Source organism: Rhinatrema bivittatum, chromosome 5 (genome assembly GCF_901001135.1).
Source record: "Rhinatrema bivittatum chromosome 5, aRhiBiv1.1, whole genome shotgun sequence".
NCBI classification, from domain to species: domain Eukaryota; kingdom Metazoa; phylum Chordata; class Amphibia; order Gymnophiona; family Rhinatrematidae; genus Rhinatrema; species Rhinatrema bivittatum.
The window spans coordinates 42,729,202-42,748,855 of NC_042619.1; the positions used below are offsets into that span (position 1 = coordinate 42,729,202).

The following is a 19,654-nucleotide window of genomic DNA, read 5'->3' on the forward strand; positions in this document are numbered from 1 at the left end:
ATTCATTCACTGCCGGTGGGGGCTGCCGGGAGAGGCAGCCCCCACCGGCAGTGAATGAATTCATTCATCCAGGCGGAGGAGCCGGCTGCTTTCGCCACCGGCTCCTCCGCCTGGATGAATGAATGCGCGCCTGTGCGACCCCTGCAATTCGGCGCTCAAGGCTGCCTTGAGCGCTGAATCGCAGGGGTCGCACAGGCGCGCATTCATTCATTCACTGCCGGTGGGGGCTGCCGGGAGAGGCAGCCCCCACCGGCAGTGAATGTGCGCCTGTGCGGACGTGTCCCCCCGCCGCCGCCGCCCGCGGCCTAGATTTAACACGCGGCCGTCTGAAACTAACGCGCGTCCACCCCCGCCGCCCGGAACAGGCGCCCACCCGCCCGCGGCCTAGATCTAACACGCGACCACCGGCCCCCCGGATCCCGCCGGCCGCCTGGACCCACGCGGCCCTCCGACAGGTATTTAAAATTTTTGATTTTGATTTTTACACTTCCTGGTACCTGTCATTTCAAATGTCATTTGAAATGACAGGTACCAGCGCACCCTGGTTACTGTATAGGCGCTGTATTAAGCGCCTATACAGTAAAATGGGTTACGCGGCCATAACCCTTCCCTAACGCTTCACAGCCGCGGCATGCATTTGCATGCGATTAGAGGAGAGTATCGGGGAGTTAGTGAAGGGAACTGTGCGTGCGGGGAGGAAGGGTGCGCCTGACACTACCTCACTGTTTTTACCGCGGCCTTGCTGGATCGAGCCGTGTGATCTTGAGCCAGTAAACCCATACCTACAAACAAATAACTCAGATTGTGGCTGCTTTCACAGATTGGGATTATGACTACGGGGGGGCGGATTCTTTGCAAAACTGGTCCCAACTCACCTGCACTGTAATGTCTTCCAATGAAATCCAGGTTGCAGGTTCTGAGGTAGAAGATTTAGATCACTAGAGTCACAGAGCTGGGCACAGTCCTTAATATCATCAGGTAAGTCTCCATTTGAATTATACATTCCAGGAAGAAAAGAGGTGAAATCTGCATCTTTTTATCAGAATTAAATAAGATTGTATTTTAGTACTGCCACTTCACCCCAACTCAACTGAAGAGGCTGATCTGGTCCTGGATTTGCCCCAATAGTATACACGGACTTTTAGTTCTGATTTGCCCATTGATTTTCTGAAGGCAAAACTATAATTCCAGTAATGCAGTGGGTGGGGGTATTCAGTTGACCTGGGCTGAGCTGACAGCCCAATTGTGTTTCCGTTGTCTGAAAAAAACCTCTCTCAACACACAAAATGCCTGAAAAACTTTTACATATTTAATAAACCAATGTTTTTTTATTTCTTTCCTTTTGATAAAAAAAATTAAATAGCAAAGGTTTTAATATTGATAATTTAGAAATTTACAGTACATATATATCTCCATGAAAACACGTTTTTACAAGACATCATAAAAGAAAAAAAACAAACACCAATTCAGTGTCCACTCCTCAGCCATTCTGAAGTTCACATTGGTATGACATGAACAAATCTGACTTGTACCTGTGTTTCACTGTTGGAAACCTGTTTGTCCATGGATAAATATTTAATCGCTGCAATGCGACAGCACAGAAAAGGCAGACTGCAAAGACTCGCGACGTATTCATGTGCTGATACACTTCTGAGGCAGATTCAGTTCCAACATTTTTGGACTGTTGTCTACCAGGATGTAGACGCATCAGGACACAAACAGCTGCAAGCAACTGAAATTTAAAAAAAAAAAAAAAAAAAGATGGCATATCCCTAGCTTTTATGATAAAAAAGATGAAAGTATGAAACAATATATTAGGACAGAAAAGAAAGGAGAACTAGGAACAAGAATGAAAAAGGAAGCCACAGCCTCGAGAGAACAGGTGAGTTGATATTTGAAGGACTCCGGCTGGTCCTATTATTTGCATGATTACATTTTGAATGAGGCTAACAGGCACCTAAACATGGTTTCCTTCCCCCCCCCCTAAGAAACTGGATCAGCAGGTGAGTAATGATAAGGCTGCTGAGCGATCCCTAACACATACACAAAACTAAGAACTACGCTGCCAACCAGACTTTCAGGAGGCCGGATGCTGAGAATTGTTTTTTCTGCTCTGGCTTCTGATAAAGCAGTCTGGGATCGGGTCTCCATAGTTCGCAGAATGAGTGACTTGGGAAGGGTCTGCTCAGTTGACCATGACTGAGGCAAAACGAAGTCACCTGAGCTGCTTCCTGCCAGAGCAGTTAATAGCTGACTTAAGGAGCGCGGGAAAACTGTGCACCGAAATATTTGGCACAGTTTTTTTTTAATCCACACAGAAAAGAAAAACAAATGAATTCCCAATGCAGTAAGCGAACGGTATGCTAATGCATCAGGAGTTAAAGAACGCACTAACTTGAGTGTTTCAGACTTGTATATTATGTGCCCAAAAAAAGACGCACTTTTGTGCAATAAAATAAAATTTATGCACACAAAATGCTTTCCATAGAGAATCATATTTTCTGCACCGAAAATCCTGGCACCAGAATTCCAGGAGTTAAGCCAGAGCACCTCTCTGCACTGAGGGTAATAGCTAATTCCATCATTAGCATGGGATTTGCATGAGAGGATGCTAACCTATCCACACATTGCAGTGCACACTTTTTTGTGCAAAACTCCTTGCTGCATTGGCAATAAAGTTTGCATATAAAACATATGCACACCTGTGGGTGAAACTGTGCGCACTGACGAGCACACCTTATTACATAGACCCCCTTCTTTAGGATCCTGCTAATTACTTGTGACCTTGATTGGCCATAGCTGGAAGGAGGATGCTGGGCTTGATGGCTTGGTCTGACCCGGTATGGCAATTCTTAGTTTCTTACTAAGAAAGTACATATTGCAGAGGTCAAAATAAGGCAAGATGAGCACTCCGACTCTTTGTAAAGGCACCTGCACAAGAGATTCCTGAAAGTGAAACATAAGCAGGCTGTCAAGGCACCCTTTGGGATTCCCTCTAGAAACACATGTAGTAACACAATAATCTGCCAGTTATAACATTTTTGTAACTGATGATTTTTAATTTAAGGTATCTGATTCTGTGTTAATAATTGTTATTGTAAAATTATATTTTTCATCAATAAAGTTTAATTAAAAAAAAAAACAGTAAGGTAGTAGATGTCGGCAGATAAGACCCATTTGACCCGCCCAGTCTGTCTGATTGCCCCGCCTGCATTGCACTAAGGACATTTCCCAGCTTTCAGCCACGCAAGCTTGACCACCTGTAGTGCTCTGGCTCTGGTCATCACCCTTCCTGGTCCTTGCTACTGCTGTGCTTTATTGCTAGTTCCTTAACCTTTACAGTACATCATCATCACAACTGACCAGACAGGACAATCTGTCTCTAATGTAATCTCTTCCTGCTCCCTGTTAATTTCCCAGACCACAAAATCCTTCCACTAAAAGTCTCAGCTGGTGAGAAGCCAGAGTTAGCCCACAGAGTGAGCTATCTTTAAAGAAACAGAACATTATTTTCCCTGATTCTGAAGCCGGAACATCTCTCTCCGGATTTTCACAGACAGGGCGATTAGGGTGCCGACTGAGTCGCTGATGCGAAATCGATGGATGGCCATTGGCACAACCAACTTCTATGGAGGAAACACCACCCGGAAAAGGCACCATCATGGTTACAGAGCGCTGTCGCCACAGATGCGGTCAAACAGCTTGAAACATCTTAAAATCTTGATTGCTTAGAGTGATAGGGTCTTTGGGATGAGTGAGATAAGTGCCCTTCGTTAAAACTGATCTCACTCTGAGGCACAGGGGGGCAGTCAGAAAGGGACCATCCTTGTTACCTTTGTCAAAAACATAACTGCAAATTATAGGGTGGCTAACGAGCACACCCGCTACTTCAGATACAGTAACAGATGCAGAGGCACTTCAAGAAAAATTAGCCAGCTGCAGTATCCAAACGTGGGCAGGGGAGAGCAGGAGGTCCAAAGGCTCATTCCAGAGTTGTGCTTGGATTTCTGTCTTTTGAAATATCAAGGCACGGCACAACATTTCTCAAGAGCACACAGAGTGCTATGAGCACCACTTGGGGCAGTAAATAGTGCATTAACCATTCATTCACCTTTGTAACCTGATCCACAGTATCCAGTGTTTAGTGGTTGGTTTTTTTTTTTTTCATTTCTAGTTTTGAAATGCTAGGCAAGACAGATATCATTCTTTTAATTAAACGAGACCGCCTCCTTCCACAAATTTCAACCCCAATGCCACAGGGGACCAGCAGCAATTCAACTAACTAGGAAATAAGGTCCCACGACTTGCCCAGACTTCTGCAGTGCACAGTCCAACCTGGAAAAAAACAAAAGACATGATCTGGGGATTTTTCACAGCTTTTGAATATACCTTTTCCGCACCGATTAGTCTGAGACAGCACTGCTTCTGACCACTGCAACACTTACAGCGGAATTACTCTACAGTTCCCCACCCTTGGTTTAACAAAATAACCCCCCCCCCCAGTCAGTGGACTGTCCTGCTGCAAATTCTGCTTACAATAACTCCAAAACAACAAGGAAAAAAGTCAGCTGAGGTTTTAGCTATACCACGGTTTCATTCCCCTTGCCTGGCTTTCCCCAGCCATCTGCTCGCTTGTCCCGTTTCACCTTCCCTGAGTTCACCAACCGGTTGGAGCACTTCTGCCAGGTGTGAAGAGTCTTGGCTGACCAGATCCACATGCCCGATGTGATGCCCACCAGCAAGGACATAAAGATCTTAAGCATTTCCACTGCCAGGTTAGAATCATCTGCAGAGTACTGGAAAATGCTCCAGTTGGAGAGCTCGTAAAAGTAGCAAGCAATGACACATGTGGCCGGCACCGTGTACAAGACGGAAAAGACGCCAATCTTGACCATCAGCCTCTCCAGCTTGTCTGTCTTCGTCCCATCCTTTTGGAGATTGGATCGGATTTTGAAGAGGGCCACCAGGCCCGCTGCGATGAATAACGTTCCGATGACCAGGTAGGTGAAAAGCGGGGCCACCACAAAGCCAGTGAGGGCATCGATGTTCTGACTGCCAACGTAGCACAGGCCCGTGAGCTCGTTGGCATCGACCAGCCGCATGATCAGGATGACAATAGTCTTTACAGCAGGGATAGCCCAGGCTGCAATGTGGAAATAGGAGCTGTGCATCTCGATGGCCTCATGGCCCCATTTCAGGCCGGCTGCCAGAAGCCACGTCAGGGTCAGGATAACCCACCAGATGGAGCTTGCCATCCCGAAGAAATACATCAGCAAAAATATAATGGCACATCCTGTGTTCTTGAGGCCTTCTTGGATAAGAACAGGCTCCGCCGCCTCTTCAAAATCACAGGAAATCCTTTCCCGGCCCACCGTCAACCTCACAATATAAGCAATGCTATAAATATTGTAGCACATGCTCAAAAATATGATGGGGCGTTCTGGGTACGAAAACCTGGACGAGTCGATCAGGAAAGTCAAGACGGTGAAGGCCGTGGAAATGAAACAAAGACTAGCCCACACGGCCATCCAGATGTCCGTGAACTCCTTGGCGGACCTGCTGTAGAGTCCGGCGTCATAGCCACACTTCAGGACACAGTTCAGGTTTCTCTTCACCCAGACGTACTGATCGGAATTGGGCCCCAGCGAGTGGCATTCCTCTCCCAGGGCTGTTTTGCTGTGCAGTGGGGTCTCTTCGTCCCCCGGGCCCTCCATGCACATGTGGTTATGGTCGTTCTGCGGAGGGAATTTACTGCAGTTCAGGCTATCCGGCCAGGAAAATCCAAACTCTTTCAGGACGGGCTCACACCTCCGTTTCACGGACAGACACATGCCGCCGCAGGGGCCGATGGGGATGTTAATCTTCTCCGTGCACATCGGGACGTAGACGGAGCACAGGAAGAACTGCAACAAGAAGGGGAGAAATTGTATTTATTATTTGCACCCAAAGCAGGAAAACAGTATGATTACTGCACAGCTTTGTTTTTCGTAAAATGCCAATGAAAGAAAACCAAAATTATAAAAAAAATGATCTTTCCTAATGTTTCCCCTCAATATCATATTCTAGAGCAAATGCAATATAATCCAAGTCCAAACAATGCTGGGCTGCGGGTAAGAACGGGGAGCTTAAACTTTACTAAAACAGACTTGCTGTGGTTTGATTTTGAAAGATGATTTGGTTTAGTTTCTAAAAACCAGAAAAAACAAACAGGGAATCTGTTTCTCGCAGAAGCTCAAAACAGGTTTTATATACTATAGCAATTCTCCATTTAAAATACAATATTCTTCTAAGCCATAAAGTCAAGCAGCCAGGACAATTTCTCCATAGTTCAAGAGACACAAAACACAGTAACTTCTGTATATTCAACAGGCAAGGAATCCACACCTCATTGAGAACAGGTTGCCAAAAGTGAGCAATTTTACCCTGAAAAGGGGGAATATTTTGGTTTTCTTTCATGGAAAAAGCCTGCTTATTCGAAAATAAAATACATTTATAAGAAAGCAAAATCAAACTTTTAAGGACGACGCAGAGCAGAGCAGAAATGCAGGCAAAGGGACTACAAAACAAAAAAAACCCCGTGCGTTCGGGGCCCTGTATCTAATCTCCCGGTGCCAGGGTTTGCACTGGAAGCCGGAGCGTCCTTGAGGCGGAACGTTCTTACTTTTCCGTACACCTAGCACCAAGGGTAAAGATGGAAAGATAATTTCAGATGTTTGCTTTCTGCGTCCCCCCCTCCAACCTTGACAGCACCATTTGTATCTCATTTCTAACTTCCACTCTTAATCCAGATTTAACTGAGAGAAAAAAATGAGATTTCTGTTTTACTCAGCGCTAAACCCAAGTCCCTGAGGAACTGCTTCGGATTAAAGCTGATGTCCACTTTACAAAACGAATTTTGCCCCAGTGCTCTGGGGTTGTTGCAGACACCTTCGTCTCAACCCGTCAAACAGGGCCGTCTGGCTGAGGGCTGATGAACGAGCCTGTTTCCTTATCTGCAGACTCCCACCCAGAGCCGAGAGCCAAGCTGCAGAAACTTCCCAGCTGGGGGTTTCCGAGGGCCGCAGCTTTACGCTTCTGACTTATTTTCTGAAGCTCCTTTAAAGCCCCCCCTTTTTTTTTTAGTTTCACACCCCAGCTTGGAAATGAAATTGTAAATTGCCCTGCTAATGCTGCTGCCAGACTGACACTGGAGCAGCTCTGCAGCCTGAGCAAGGGACGCACCCGCTGATCACGTCCTGTAACAGGACCCCCCCCTCCCTGCCCCCGAGAGCTGCCAGGGCCGGAAACAGCCTCCAAAGCGTTTGAAGAGTCCCCGGAGTGCAGCTCGGCAGAAAAGGTGCCTAACCCCCGTCTCTTCGTATCAGGCAGGGCAGATAAAGGAGGGAAGGCGCACTGGTGTAACTATTTGCCAATGGTCTTGGCGGAGCCCCTCACAACGCTCAAAAACTCAGCGCTAGTTCCATCCCCAGTTTCATGGGCGCCCATGCGGTTTCCACCCGGTTAGAGCCGCTGGGTTGCGATGTAATTTAAAACTGCTGCACTCGCTCTTAAGATCAGAAAGCGCCATGAGGGCTCTTGCAGGGAGAGGGGGGGGTGTCAGATTTATTGCCTTGGAAGTGACGTCTCTCAGCTCTTGGCAGTGCCCTGGCAAGGCTCACCTAAACGCATCCCTTTCTGCAAGTTTTTTCCATCCCAGCCACCCTTAGGAACCCGGCAACCCTTAGGAAAGGCAAATGCAAAACGGAGCTAAAAGATCCGATTAGTCTGCTACCGTCATCAAGTGACATCATTTCAGGCGCTCGCACGGAAGCTCCGCAAGCAAATCAGCAGCTAAAGTCGCCCCCCCAGCACCGACCTGCAGCTGGCTGGAGCAGCCGTACTGAATGAGGGGAGTAAACGTGGTCAGCTGCAGCTCGGCGTCCGTTTGCAACTCGTGCCCCACCAAGTTGGGCATTTTGGTGACATTGTAACCCAGGTTCTGGCACATGGAAATCCTGATGGGATCGCACCGCCTCTCCTCCTCGTCCCCGAATGCGAGGGCCTCCCCCGCCAGCAGGCAGCAGAGTCCGAGGATCCCGAGCTCCAGCCCGCGCCCCATCCTTCCACGCGAAAGGGATCGGCTTTACGGGTCTCCGTGCTCGGCAGGTCCTCTCCTCGCGCGCTGCCAAGGGTCGGGGCAGGGAGCCCGGAGGAGAAGAAGAAGAAGAAGCAGAGATCCGCGGGGAGCTTTCCTCAAACTTTAGTTTTATTCCGTGCCCGATCAGCTCCGGGGCTTGCAAAGCTAAAGGGTTGGTGAGTGTGACAGGAGCCCACGGCGTGCGCCCGATGCTCCCCCCAGCTCCTGCTCTCCGGCACGCGCGGCGCGAAGGACTGAGATTCGCACCAGGAGAGCCGGGCAGGTCTAGCAGGGAGCAGCGGCAGGTCAGAGCGTCCGCGCCGGCATCCAATAGGGGAAGGGCAAGGTGGGAGCGCAGCCAATCAGAGTAAAGAGGCGGGCCCGGCTTTACCCATGCTATAAAGACGGCTCCAGGCAAGTTCTTAGGCTCAGACGGTGCCTGGGGAGGGCTGCTGGGATTTTAGTCCGGTTTACGGTTAAGGATCGCAAGCAGAGAGCTGCCAAGGCGATTGCGGCTAACTGCACGCACGTCGGGGGGGCAGGCGACCGCGGATCTGCTCTGATCCCTAAACGATAGGGCAGCGGCGGCCCCGGGGAGAGACGGTGCGCTTATTTCTGGTTTGCAAATAGCGGCAGCAGATAGCCGGGAAAGTTGCGGCTCCTGTTGGAAGTTTGGATTTACTGTGCGTTTGTGATCTGAGGTTTCTAATGTTCAGCACAGGGTCCAATGCAGAAGAGTCCTCGCAGTGTCATAAATAAAACGTGAGCTTTGCGCGCTATCTCTTGCAAGTGACAGTCCTGTTGGCTGCTGGAATTCACTGTCCTGGACACTTCTGAATGGCCTCTGTACTTTTTAGGCAGTAGTGGTCTTAATGTTCTCTCCTGCATGGGAGAGGATGAGGACAGAAATTGTAGGGAGTTTTATTTTACAGGACACCAGTTAATCACACTAGGCTCTGACTAAGCGAAGAGTGCACATTTTATGCATGCTTTAATTTTGCAAACTTAAAATTAGAAATGGAGAAGCATCAGGACATGCAAGGAATTCAGATTTAGATCATCCCCCTTTTTCTGTAATAATCCCAAATCAGTGGTAAAACTGCAATGGGCTATGTTTGTCACGCCATAAACTCAGTAAATTATTCTTTTGGCTCTTCCTCTAGAAACCCGAGAAGTGAGTTTGCAACACTATGCACTTAAGAAATAGTTTCCCCTGGTCAAAACTGGAACTTGTGAATTAACTATACTAACTTTCTGAACATACTACCTGAAACCTTATCTACTCATCACCTCCCGCTTAGATTATTGCAACCTTACTGTTTTATTATGTTTGTTTTATATTGTGTTTGTTAGACTGTGAACCACCCAGAACAGATGTCTAGTAATTGGGCAGGGTATAAGTTACTATAAATAAACCCGTTCCTCACAGGTCTGCCACTAAAATCTATTCAAAATTCAGCTGCATGATGTCTTTGGCCAAAGTCGCTGCACCCCTATAACCCTCTTTTGAAGTCACTACATTGGCTTTCTATCCATTCCTGCGTACAATTCAAGCTTCCCTCCTCACCTACAAGAGCCTTCACTCTGCAGCTCCTCACTGCTCTCATCTCTCTCTCTACACCCTTCCTTGTGCACTCCGCTAATCAGGCAAGTCATAACTCTGGCACGCCGTAGCTCACGGACGCCCGCCCCTCCCACCCTTGACCACGCAACAACAGATTAGGTAAACCAAGATAACTTTTATTAAGTGGATGAAACGGCCACAGCCAAAATTAACATTATAACATTATTACTTTATATTGCAGCAGCTTAAACGCAATTGGCATTAGCTAAATGCCACGCCCTCACCGGTACCTTGCTTGTTCTTCCCACCCCAATGCTTTTTTGGAGACGGCAGCCCTCCATCCTTCCGCTCCGTGAAGGTGGTATACCATTGGCACCCCGCTCCGTGAATGCCAATCCCGCCTTCCGCTCCGTGAAGGGGGAACACCCGCCACTGGCATCCTGCTCCGTGAATGCCAATCCCGCCTTCCGCTCCGTGAAGGGGGAACACCCGCCACTGGCATCCCGCTCCGTGAACGCCTCCGTGGCTACTGCCGCTCCGTGCAGTATTCTGCCGCCTCCTCCCACCCCTGGCCTTGCGGGCCGCGGTTATTGCTTATGCCAGGCCTTCATTGGGCCACCCCCAGACCGGCCATTATCTCGGTCTCCGCCATGCTGGCCTTGCGGGCCGCGGTTATTGCTTATGCCAGGCCTTCATTGGGCCACCCCCAGACCGGCCATTATCTCGGTCTTTGCCATGCTTAGTTATATCCATGCCCCCGCTTTCCCCCTATGCAAAGTCCTTGGTGCTGTGCTCCTCCCCTTCCCCCTCCCCCAACACCAAAAACTTCCCCTCTATGCAGCGACACATCCCCTTATGCTCCGGTGAGGGCACCCGCCTGTTCCTTTTGTTATGGCTGTGACAACTTATCCCCCCAATCCCAGTATCCCCTTGCGCTGTGGGGTGGTGGGAGGGTTGCTCTCGATTCCCGGCTGCAAATGTGCTCCCCTCACCCCGCCCTACCTCTAAGTACCTGAGCTCAGAGACGCCGCCTTCTTTGTCTCATTGGCTCATGCTCAGGTTTGAACTGGCCCCTAATCCTATTGTCCGCCCTTCTCCGCACCTAAGCTGTGCCCCCTCCCCCCTCCCTCTTACCTGCCGCACGTCTGCCCAGTTATACGGCCCATGCCTCAAGAGGCGGGCCTCCTTAACTCTGGCACGCCGTAGCTCACGGACGCCCGCCCCTCCCACCCTTGACCACGCAACAACAGATTAGGTAAACCAAGATAACTTTTATTAAGTGGATGAAACGGCCACAGCCAAAATTAACATTATAACATTATTACTTTATATTGCAGCAGCTTAAACGCAATTGGCATTAGCTAAATGCCACGCCCTCACCGGTACCTTGCTTGTTCTTCCCACCCCAATGCTTTTTTGGAGACGGCAGCCCTCCATCCTTCCGCTCCGTGAAGGTGGTATACCATTGGCACCCCGCTCCGTGAATGCCAATCCCGCCTTCCGCTCCGTGAAGGGGGAACACCCGCCACTGGCATCCCGCTCCGTGAATGCCAATCCCGCCTTCCGCTCCGTGAAGGGGGAACACCCGCCACTGGCATCCCGCTCCGTGAACGCCTCCGTGGCTACTGCCGCTCCGTGCAGTATTCTGCCGCCTCCTCCCACCCCTGGCCTTGCGGGCCGCGGTTATTGCTTATGCCAGGCCTTCATTGGGCCACCCCCAGACCGGCCATTATCTCGGTCTCCGCCATGCTGGCCTTGCGGGCCGCGGTTATTGCTTATGCCAGGCCTTCATTGGGCCACCCCCAGACCGGCCATTATCTCGGTCTTTGCCATGCTTAGTTATATCCATGCCCCCGCTTTCCCCCTATGCAAAGTCCTTGGTGCTGTGCTCCTCCCCTTCCCCCTCCCCCAACACCAAAAACTTCCCCTCTATGCAGCGACACATCCCCTTATGCTCCGGTGAGGGCACCCGCCAAAGTAGGAAACAGTAAAACCTTATTTGTTTCCTACCCCCACTAATTAATTAAAGCTGCTGTGGCCGTTTGCAGAGCGAGGATAAAGATATCTACCCCAACGTCTGATAAGTGAACCCCATCCGGCCTATACATGCCTGAACATGAGAGCGAAATATCATCATGCTTGATGACATATCCCCCTATAGCTCTCAACCGCGTCCCCTACTTCTTTATTCAATTTGCGCCTGCTTTTTGCGATGGATTTATGCGACCTCGCGTCCCTCCATACCAATCGGGGGATAATGTGGGACCATACCAATACCACGGCTGGCCATATAGCCTTAATTGCAGTCAAGCCTTTCTTGATCGTGATTATTAAGTCAATGTTTTTGACTGCGACCAAATCGTTACCCCCCAAATGATATCAGGCTGTGGTAGTTGCCTGGCGTATTGGAGGATGCAAGGCATTAGTTGGACCCCTCCTCCCTCGTTTGCCGAGCCAGAATAAGCTGGCCTTGCTACGAGGTATGCCCATCTGCTCGCTGGAGGTCTTTTTCTTGGTTCTAATGTGCGCCCAATAAATGTACGAGTGCCCCATGATCCATATCACTTTCGCGCTCCCCGCTGACGAGTCTATGATGGACAAAATAAAACGGTTATGTGTAACAGGACGGTAAATATATGCTTTATATGTTTCCCAGTGAAACTGTTCATTGGGTCGTATGTATGTTTTGAATTTACCGGATTTCCACCGCCCTAGCGCCTTAATTTGATCTTTGCTTAAACCGCTACTGCTGGCGAAGGATGCTGCGCCTATTCGGAATGAATGTGTGTGATAATCTCCCGCGTCTTCCCCTATTTTTTCCCCAATCCTTTGCGTAGTATACTGATAAACTGGTAACGCGATAGCGCGTTGCCATCTTTGTGTTTTAGCAAGGGCCCCCCCCCCCAGTGGGCGTACTTTGAGGTATTCTGTTGTAGCCCTTACGGGGCATATCTCCCCCGTATGAGCAGGGTATAATGTAATCCAGCTACCTACTGCCCGTTGATCAGTTTTTGCTCGCCTGAGAAAGATCTGTACTGTCTCATTAAACAGCCTTATGTTTTCTATCAGGAGACCCCCATCCGATGCCCTGGTGGTCACCTTTGCCCTCGGGATAAGCTCGCTGTTTCTAAATGCACCAAAGAACATTAGTGAAAAAGCCACGGTCCATAGCTTTACCTCATAATTGTCCCAAACTAGGCTGGGGAGCTCCTTTACCAGTTGCTTGTAGCAGCATTGGTGTGATAGGCTTTCTGGCATCCCTTCTAACTGGTTCTTGTCTCCGCCAACCCTCTAAATTCTTTTTTATGAGAAAGGAGTTGCTAATTGAGCCTATCCCCCATAGTTTGGAGACGAAAACAATAGCAGCTACATGTTGCCCTGCCTGTGCTCTTGATACTCCCGAGTTCTTGAGGTAGAGCAAGAACTCTGTTACATTTCTCTCTGTCATTACATTTCTCTCTGTCATTGTCCCTTGAACTTGCGTGTTATTTGATTGGCAAAATTTTTGGAACAGGCTCCAGCCGTGTGCATATGCTCTCCCCGTACTCTGCCAGAGCCGATCTCAATATGGAGGCGATTCCGGGCACCCTAATTCCCAAATCCGCGGAGGGACGTGATAAGGGTGATGCTCTGCTTCCGGGGCCAGGAATCTGAAACGAGACCACTGACAACGAGACAATGCATCAGCGATGCCGTTAGCTTCCCCCGGAACGTACTTAGCCTTAAAGACCAGGTTAATGCGCAGGCAGAGCAGTACTAAATCCCGCAATAGCCTAATGACCCTAGGGGAGTGAGCGGTGAGAGAATTTTTTGCCTGTACAACCGCCATGTTGTCTGACCAAAAAACCACTCTTCTGTTGTGGAAACATGCTTTCCATATGTGTATTGTTGCAACAATGGGGAACAATTCGAAAAAAGTGATGTCTCTGAGTAAACCCATGGCTTCCCACTGTACTGGCCATCGTTCCGCGCACCATTTCCCAGCCAGATAGGCCCCAAATCCAGCGCTCCCCGCTGCGGTGTAGAGCTGCAGCTCCCTATTGGTCATGATCGGGTCCCTCCAAACTGTCCGCCCATTATATTCCCCTAGGAATGTCTTCCATACTATGAGGTCCTCCCTGAGCTCCTTGGTGATTCTAATGAAATGATGGCTCCTGCGAATACCTGCTGTGGCTTGGGACAATCTTCTCATGAAGGGGCGACCCATGGGCATGATCTTGCAAGCGAAATTGAGGTGACCAATGAGTGACTGCATTTGTTTTAGCGTGATTGTTCGATAGTAGATATGTTGGCCCGTAACGCTGCTATTTTTGCGGGCGGTAGGCGTGTGACCATTTGCAGAGTATCAATTTCGATACCGAGAAATGACAATTTTTGTGACGGTCCTTCTGATTTGTGCTTAGCTAGCGGAATGCCTAATTCGTCAGTTTTCCGGGTGAATGCTTCGAGGGCTTGCGCACAGGCCTGTGTGTCCCTATGGCCGGTAAACAGAAAATCATCCAAATAGTGTATGATTTTCCCTTTCCCGATGTCCTGCTCTACAGCCCATTGCACAAATGTGCTAAACCTCTCAAAGTAGGCGCAAGATATAGAGCAGCCCATCGGGAGGCATTTATCAAAGTAATATTTACCTCGGAATTGAAACCCCAACAGATGGAAGCAGCTTGGATGTATTGGAAGCAAGCGGAAGGCTGATTCAATGTCGGCTTTTGCCAACCATGCCCCTTGCCCCCAATGCCTCACCATGTCTAATGCCTGGTCAAATGAGGCGTAGGCGACCGAGCATGCTTCGGGGTCCAAGTAATCATTCACTGACCCACCCTCTGGGAAGGATAAATGGTGAATCATTCGGAATTCCCCTGGCTCTTTTTTGTGAACCACCCCCAGAGGGGAAGTCCTAAAATGAGGTAGAGGTTTGTCCTTGAATGGGCCTTCCAACCTACCCATGTCGCTTTCTTTTTTGATCTTTAGTGCAATGACCTCTTCATTATTCCTCGCAGATAAGAGATTCTTAGCCTCTGTGGCGGTTTCTGGCCCCATGAAAGGTATATGAAAACCTTGGGAAAACCCTTCGTATAGCCATCTGGCCTCCTTGGGCTGATAACCCTTTAAACAGACCTGCAAGCTATGTATCTTAATGGGGGTAGGTGCTCTAATGAATTTATTGTTGCTCTGTGTGGGGGATGGTTCCTCCCCTTGAGCATTTTGTTTGAGGGTGGCCTGCACCGCATCCCATGCAGGCGTGTCTGAATTTGCAGGCAGCAGCGAATCTGCAAAAACCAGAGTTGAACAGCCTACAGATGGGAGTCCCCCCACCCCTAAATCTAGTGGCTTGCCCCCACCTTTGCCCTTGACGAAAGGGCTGACCTTGCCGAAATGGAAATCTTCCCGTAAAAGTATGTTGGCGAGGAGTTAACCATGTACTCGGCTGGTATGCATTGCTAGCGAAGCCAGGGACAACCTCCTGCACCATACTCCAACCAAGCCGTACCGCCATACGTGCGATAAGCACCACAAATGACGTCCTGGTAAGCAATTAAGGAGCAACATTTTTCAGGAAATTTTTGACCTAAGATGGATGACAGAATTCTGAATCCTGCTGACCAATTAGCTAGCGTCTTAGCGATGCAGGGTTTCTCCCTAGCTGAGAGTTTGCACGCTTCGTGGCATTTGGGATCGGAACCCTCCCCTTCTTTCCTGAGCAGCTCGAATATATCTACATATTTGCTGCGCCATATTTTCTCTTTTAACGCCTCTGACACATGCGCGGTTAGTGAGCCCACTGTACATGTGTATTGTGCAGCGTTATTGCCATTCGTGGCTGAGCTACCAGTGGTATTGTGCCCATTGGTCCCCAGCTGACCCACCGTTGTTCCAACCGCTGTAGCTGTGGTTGGTGTTCCAACAGCTGTAGCTGGGGCTGGGGTTGGTGTCACAAGTAAAATATCCCCCATGGGTCGTCCTGACTGCCCTGTTTCCTGTGTTGGGCTAGTGTTAGCATTACCCTGCCCATGCCAGTTATCGAAAATAGCTTTCATAGCAGCGAAATTGTCAGTAGGAGCGCTTTGTGGCCCCAGGCACACTTCGCTGCCATTCCTTGGTGGTGGGTAACTGGGCTGTGTTGGGGGTACCTGCACATTACCCTGGCCCCGGTTTAAATCAGGGTACTCACAGTTCTGTCCTTCTTGCGGTTGCCCGTGTTGTCCATGAGCTGTCTGTTGACGTGCTGGTGGCTGGGTGTTGCCAGCTGAACTGTTGGAGCTGCCCGCTGCACCGTGCTGTGGACCGATGGGCACTGCGCCAGGGGATGGGCTAGTGGTATGCGTTAAGGCATCCAGCATTGCCTTCACCCTGTCCGTGCCATGGATAGCAGCCGCTGACCAGGTTTGGTCCATGAGCTGACGCAGCTGTCGTTCGGTAACATTGCCGAAGTTCTCTCGTGGTGGTGCTGCAGGGGTCGGTGCTGCAGGGGTCATGCCCCGTGGAGGGGGCTGCTCCGGCACATAGCAGCCCAAATGGCTGATGCTACGCGGTTGTCGTGTGCTTGCGGATTTCCTCTTCTTATTCCTCTGTGTCTTGGTCTTACGTTTTTCGACTTCTGGCGTTGCCGCGAAGTTTTCCTGCAATTTGCTTGGCTTCCGACGTGCTCGCTTGGCTAGAGCCTGAGCCTGGTCCGGCATAAGTGCGGACGGGGCAAAAGCCATAGCAAACTGAGTGGTAGCCATGCTGTGTAGACATATTAAATGGTTAGATCTCGCACAGTTTTGGGGGGGGGGGGCATATGAATAGGTAGCCAAACGTGGGTGTGCGCACACCTGCTAAGGGGGGGGTGGGGGAGGGGTGCGAGGAGCCGGGGGGGGGGGGGGGGGCTGGGTGCAAGTTTGGGCCCGGCAAGTTTGGGGGGGCTGGACGGGAACAGGATGGGGGTGGGGGCAGCTGAGGAAGGTGGAGGGGGGGGGGGCGAGGGGCGGCCGGACTCTGTGGGGAGGCGGGAGTGCCGGCGCATGGGGGGGGGGGGCGGCCTGGGGAGTAAAAGGAAAGTAATAAAAAAAAAAAAAAAAAAAAAAAAAGAAAATCCTGAAAGTCCATGTGCTGACCTCCAAAATGGCCACTGCCATGTGCTAAACTCCCAAAATGGCCGCTGCCATGTGCTAAACTCCCAAAATGGCCGCTGCCATGTGCTAAACTCTGCTGGCAAGCCCTTCCCATGAGAACCACAATACCATGCTAAGATGTAAGCCAACCTTTCATTAATATTTTAATTTACTTTGTATAGAGCTGCATAGCGCAGCCTAAATCATATCTATCAAGCTGAGGGTCCTGTACCCCTTATAATTCAGTATAAACGTGCACATGGGACAGCTGTCCCTTTAAATGGTAACCGAATGCTAAATATCACCTTTAGGATTAATATAAAAACCATCCTGTTAACCTGGCTGAGCACTCAAATGCCATACCGCTGTCCCACAGACATATCATCAGAATTCCCAACTACGGAATGCTGGCTATTTTTTAATTGTCAGATTACTTAGGTATAACAAAGCACATCCACAGGATGTTGAGGTAGCATGGTAGACATGAAGCCTGCCCACTTCCTAGCAATTTAGATAGCGAGGGGTAAAGCAATACAGAAAACATCGATTTTAAAGTAAAGTAAGCCTACAAGATCAGTGCTCTAACCACTGAGCTACCAAGCCTGCTACTGCCAGCCATGTGCTCTAACCACCTATGCATTCACCATGTGTAGGCCCCTTCAATGGCGTTTCTTAAGGGCTACAAGTGAAAGATAACCAGCCCTGCACTCGCTGCCCTTTCAATAAATACAGCTACATGCAGAGCAAGCATTGTGCTGAAAGCCAGCCATGAATTCATAAAATATATATATATAATAACCTGTAAAGTGTGGGCATGTGCCCATGGCGATTCACTAAATATATATTAGTTAAAATATATATAACCAGCCATGTGCTAAGGCATTTCCTTAAATAAAATAACATTCCAGGCAGAAGCAGCCATGCATTCAAAGCCTTTTCATTAAATAAAGTACTGGTAATGCAGACCAGTTCAATGCAAAAAGGGGGGGGGGGGGGGGGGAACATACCTTCCAGACCTTAGCAACACAAAATTACCATTAATATTCTCAACATTTTGACTATAAGCCACAAAATCTATGTACTTTACCCAATGATGTAATCAAAGAAATGGTTCCTGCTCCTTTAGCTGATCTGCTCCTCTTACAGCACAGCCGTGCTGGAGGCAAAGTGAAAGTAAAAGCAAAACTGTTGTAGCACAGCCGTGCTGAGATCAGCCTGTTGCTCTCGATTCCCGGCTGCAAATGTGCTCCCCTCACCCCGCCCTACCTCTAAGTACCTGAGCTCAGAGACGCCGCCTTCTTTGTCTCATTGGCTCATGCTCAGGTTTGAACTGGCCCCTAATCCTATTGTCCGCCCTTCTCCGCACCTAAGCTGTGCCCCCTCCCCCCTCCCTCTTACCTGCCGCACGTCTGCCCAGTTATACGGCCCATGCCTCAAGAGGCGGGCCTCCTCTCCTGTCTATACTCTTCTCTACTGCCAATTCTCGCCTCCCTGCTTTCCATCTCGCTGCACCATATGCTTGGAATAGACTTCCTGAACGGGCGTGTCATGCTCCCTCTATTGCCTTATTTAAATCTAGTATAAAACTCTCATTTTTTAGGCTGCTTTTAAATCTTAGTTCCTGTTTGTTCAGCTTACAGCCTCATTAATTTTTAATCATTTTATTAATAAATGAAATTCCCACATTGCTTTTGCCCTGTATGTTCATCTTAATTAGATTGTAAGCTCTACTGAGAAGGGGCTCTCAGGTTTTTTTGTACAGTGCTGCATACATCAAATAACATTATAGAAGTGTTAAGTAGTAGTAGTAGTTTATAACACATCTTAGAGTCCAAGAACGAATTAAAAAAAAACATCATCCTGCCTTCCCAGCTCCCTTCTAGCCCTCTGCACCCTTGTTCTGGCAAATGACCCTCTAATATAACAATACTTTTCAATAAAATACATATTTTCAAGCTTTGCATTTCTTTTCTTTATGGTTTTTTCCTCTCTTGATCTCTCATTTTTCCTTGTGCATCCTTAATATTTTTAGATTTCTACTTCAGTTGCTTCTGTATTTCCTTATAGTTTCTGCTTTCTCTACACACAGTAAGCATTTTGTGTCACAGGCTAAACCTTCCCCTCTGTACCTCTACTAAATATCAACAATTCCATTTCTGTGTCTCCCATTTAATATTCTCCCCCAGGCTTGAGTTCCTTTTAAATTCCAACATCTCTGTTCTACTTTACTCCCCTTCTTGTTCTTGTCTCTCTCTTCTTTCTCGCTCTCTCATTCTCCAATACTTCTATTTCTTCCTCCCTCGCCCCCGACGCATCTTCTCTCCTCATTTTGCTTACTTTCCCCAGCCGTTGGAGAGATGGGAGCTCATCCATGCTGGTCTTGACATCTTTTGTCTCTTCACTGCTTAGGCTCTGGGCTCCTCACTCATTTTCAAACTTTATGAAGCCCGCTGATCCTGCAATGCGGGTAGCAGGAGCTAGTGAGCTGGCAAATTTTTAAAATGATCCTGTAGTCTGAGCAGCAGCAGGAGAAACAAAAGGAATAAGCAGAGCTGCCATACCAGTCCAGTGCCCACTGCCACTCCTTGTGATCTTGGGCAAGTCACTTCATCCTCCATTGTCTGAAGTACAAACTTAGGCCAGGATTTATCAAACTATTGCATGCGATAGGAAGAGATGTATGTTTTAAGGTAATTCACAATTTGCAGAGAGATTTTCACAATGTTCTCTCAACCTAGCTTGATGGAACAAATCTCATCTTTGTGTGAGTTTCCTCATTCCGAAGGTCATCAAATCTTCTCAAGTGCACTGTTCTGTTTGTACATCTCACTCTGAATGTCAAAGTGGCCCCCCCTAACCCCTACATTACTACCTAAACCT

At 48.8% G+C, this 19,654-nt stretch overlaps 1 protein-coding gene across 5 annotated transcripts; it reads right to left on the bottom strand.

Annotated features, from left to right (window-relative positions):
• Nucleotides 1-4,098: 4,098 nt before the first annotated feature.
• FZD4 (frizzled class receptor 4) lies at nucleotides 4,099-18,145 on the bottom strand. 5 transcript variants are annotated; one of them, XM_029602278.1, is made up of 3 exons: nucleotides 17,862-18,144; nucleotides 14,039-16,406; nucleotides 12,282-13,919 (listed from the first exon to the last, which is right to left on the bottom strand). In XM_029602278.1, exons 2-3 carry the CDS (start codon nucleotides 14,718-14,720, stop codon nucleotides 13,243-13,245), a joined length of 1,359 nt encoding a protein of 452 aa, XP_029458138.1. In that variant the 5' UTR covers nucleotides 14,721-16,406; nucleotides 17,862-18,144; the 3' UTR covers nucleotides 12,282-13,242. The 5 variants fall into 5 exon arrangements, with proteins under 5 accessions (XP_029458139.1, XP_029458137.1, XP_029458140.1 ...); XM_029602279.1 differs by lacking the exons at nucleotides 12,282-13,919; nucleotides 14,039-16,406 and adding an exon at nucleotides 4,099-5,903 and having other exon boundaries at nucleotides 17,862-18,030; XM_029602277.1 differs by lacking the exons at nucleotides 12,282-13,919; nucleotides 14,039-16,406; nucleotides 17,862-18,144 and adding exons at nucleotides 4,099-5,903; nucleotides 7,856-8,391.
• Between the last annotated feature and the right edge of the window lie 1,509 nt (nucleotides 18,146-19,654).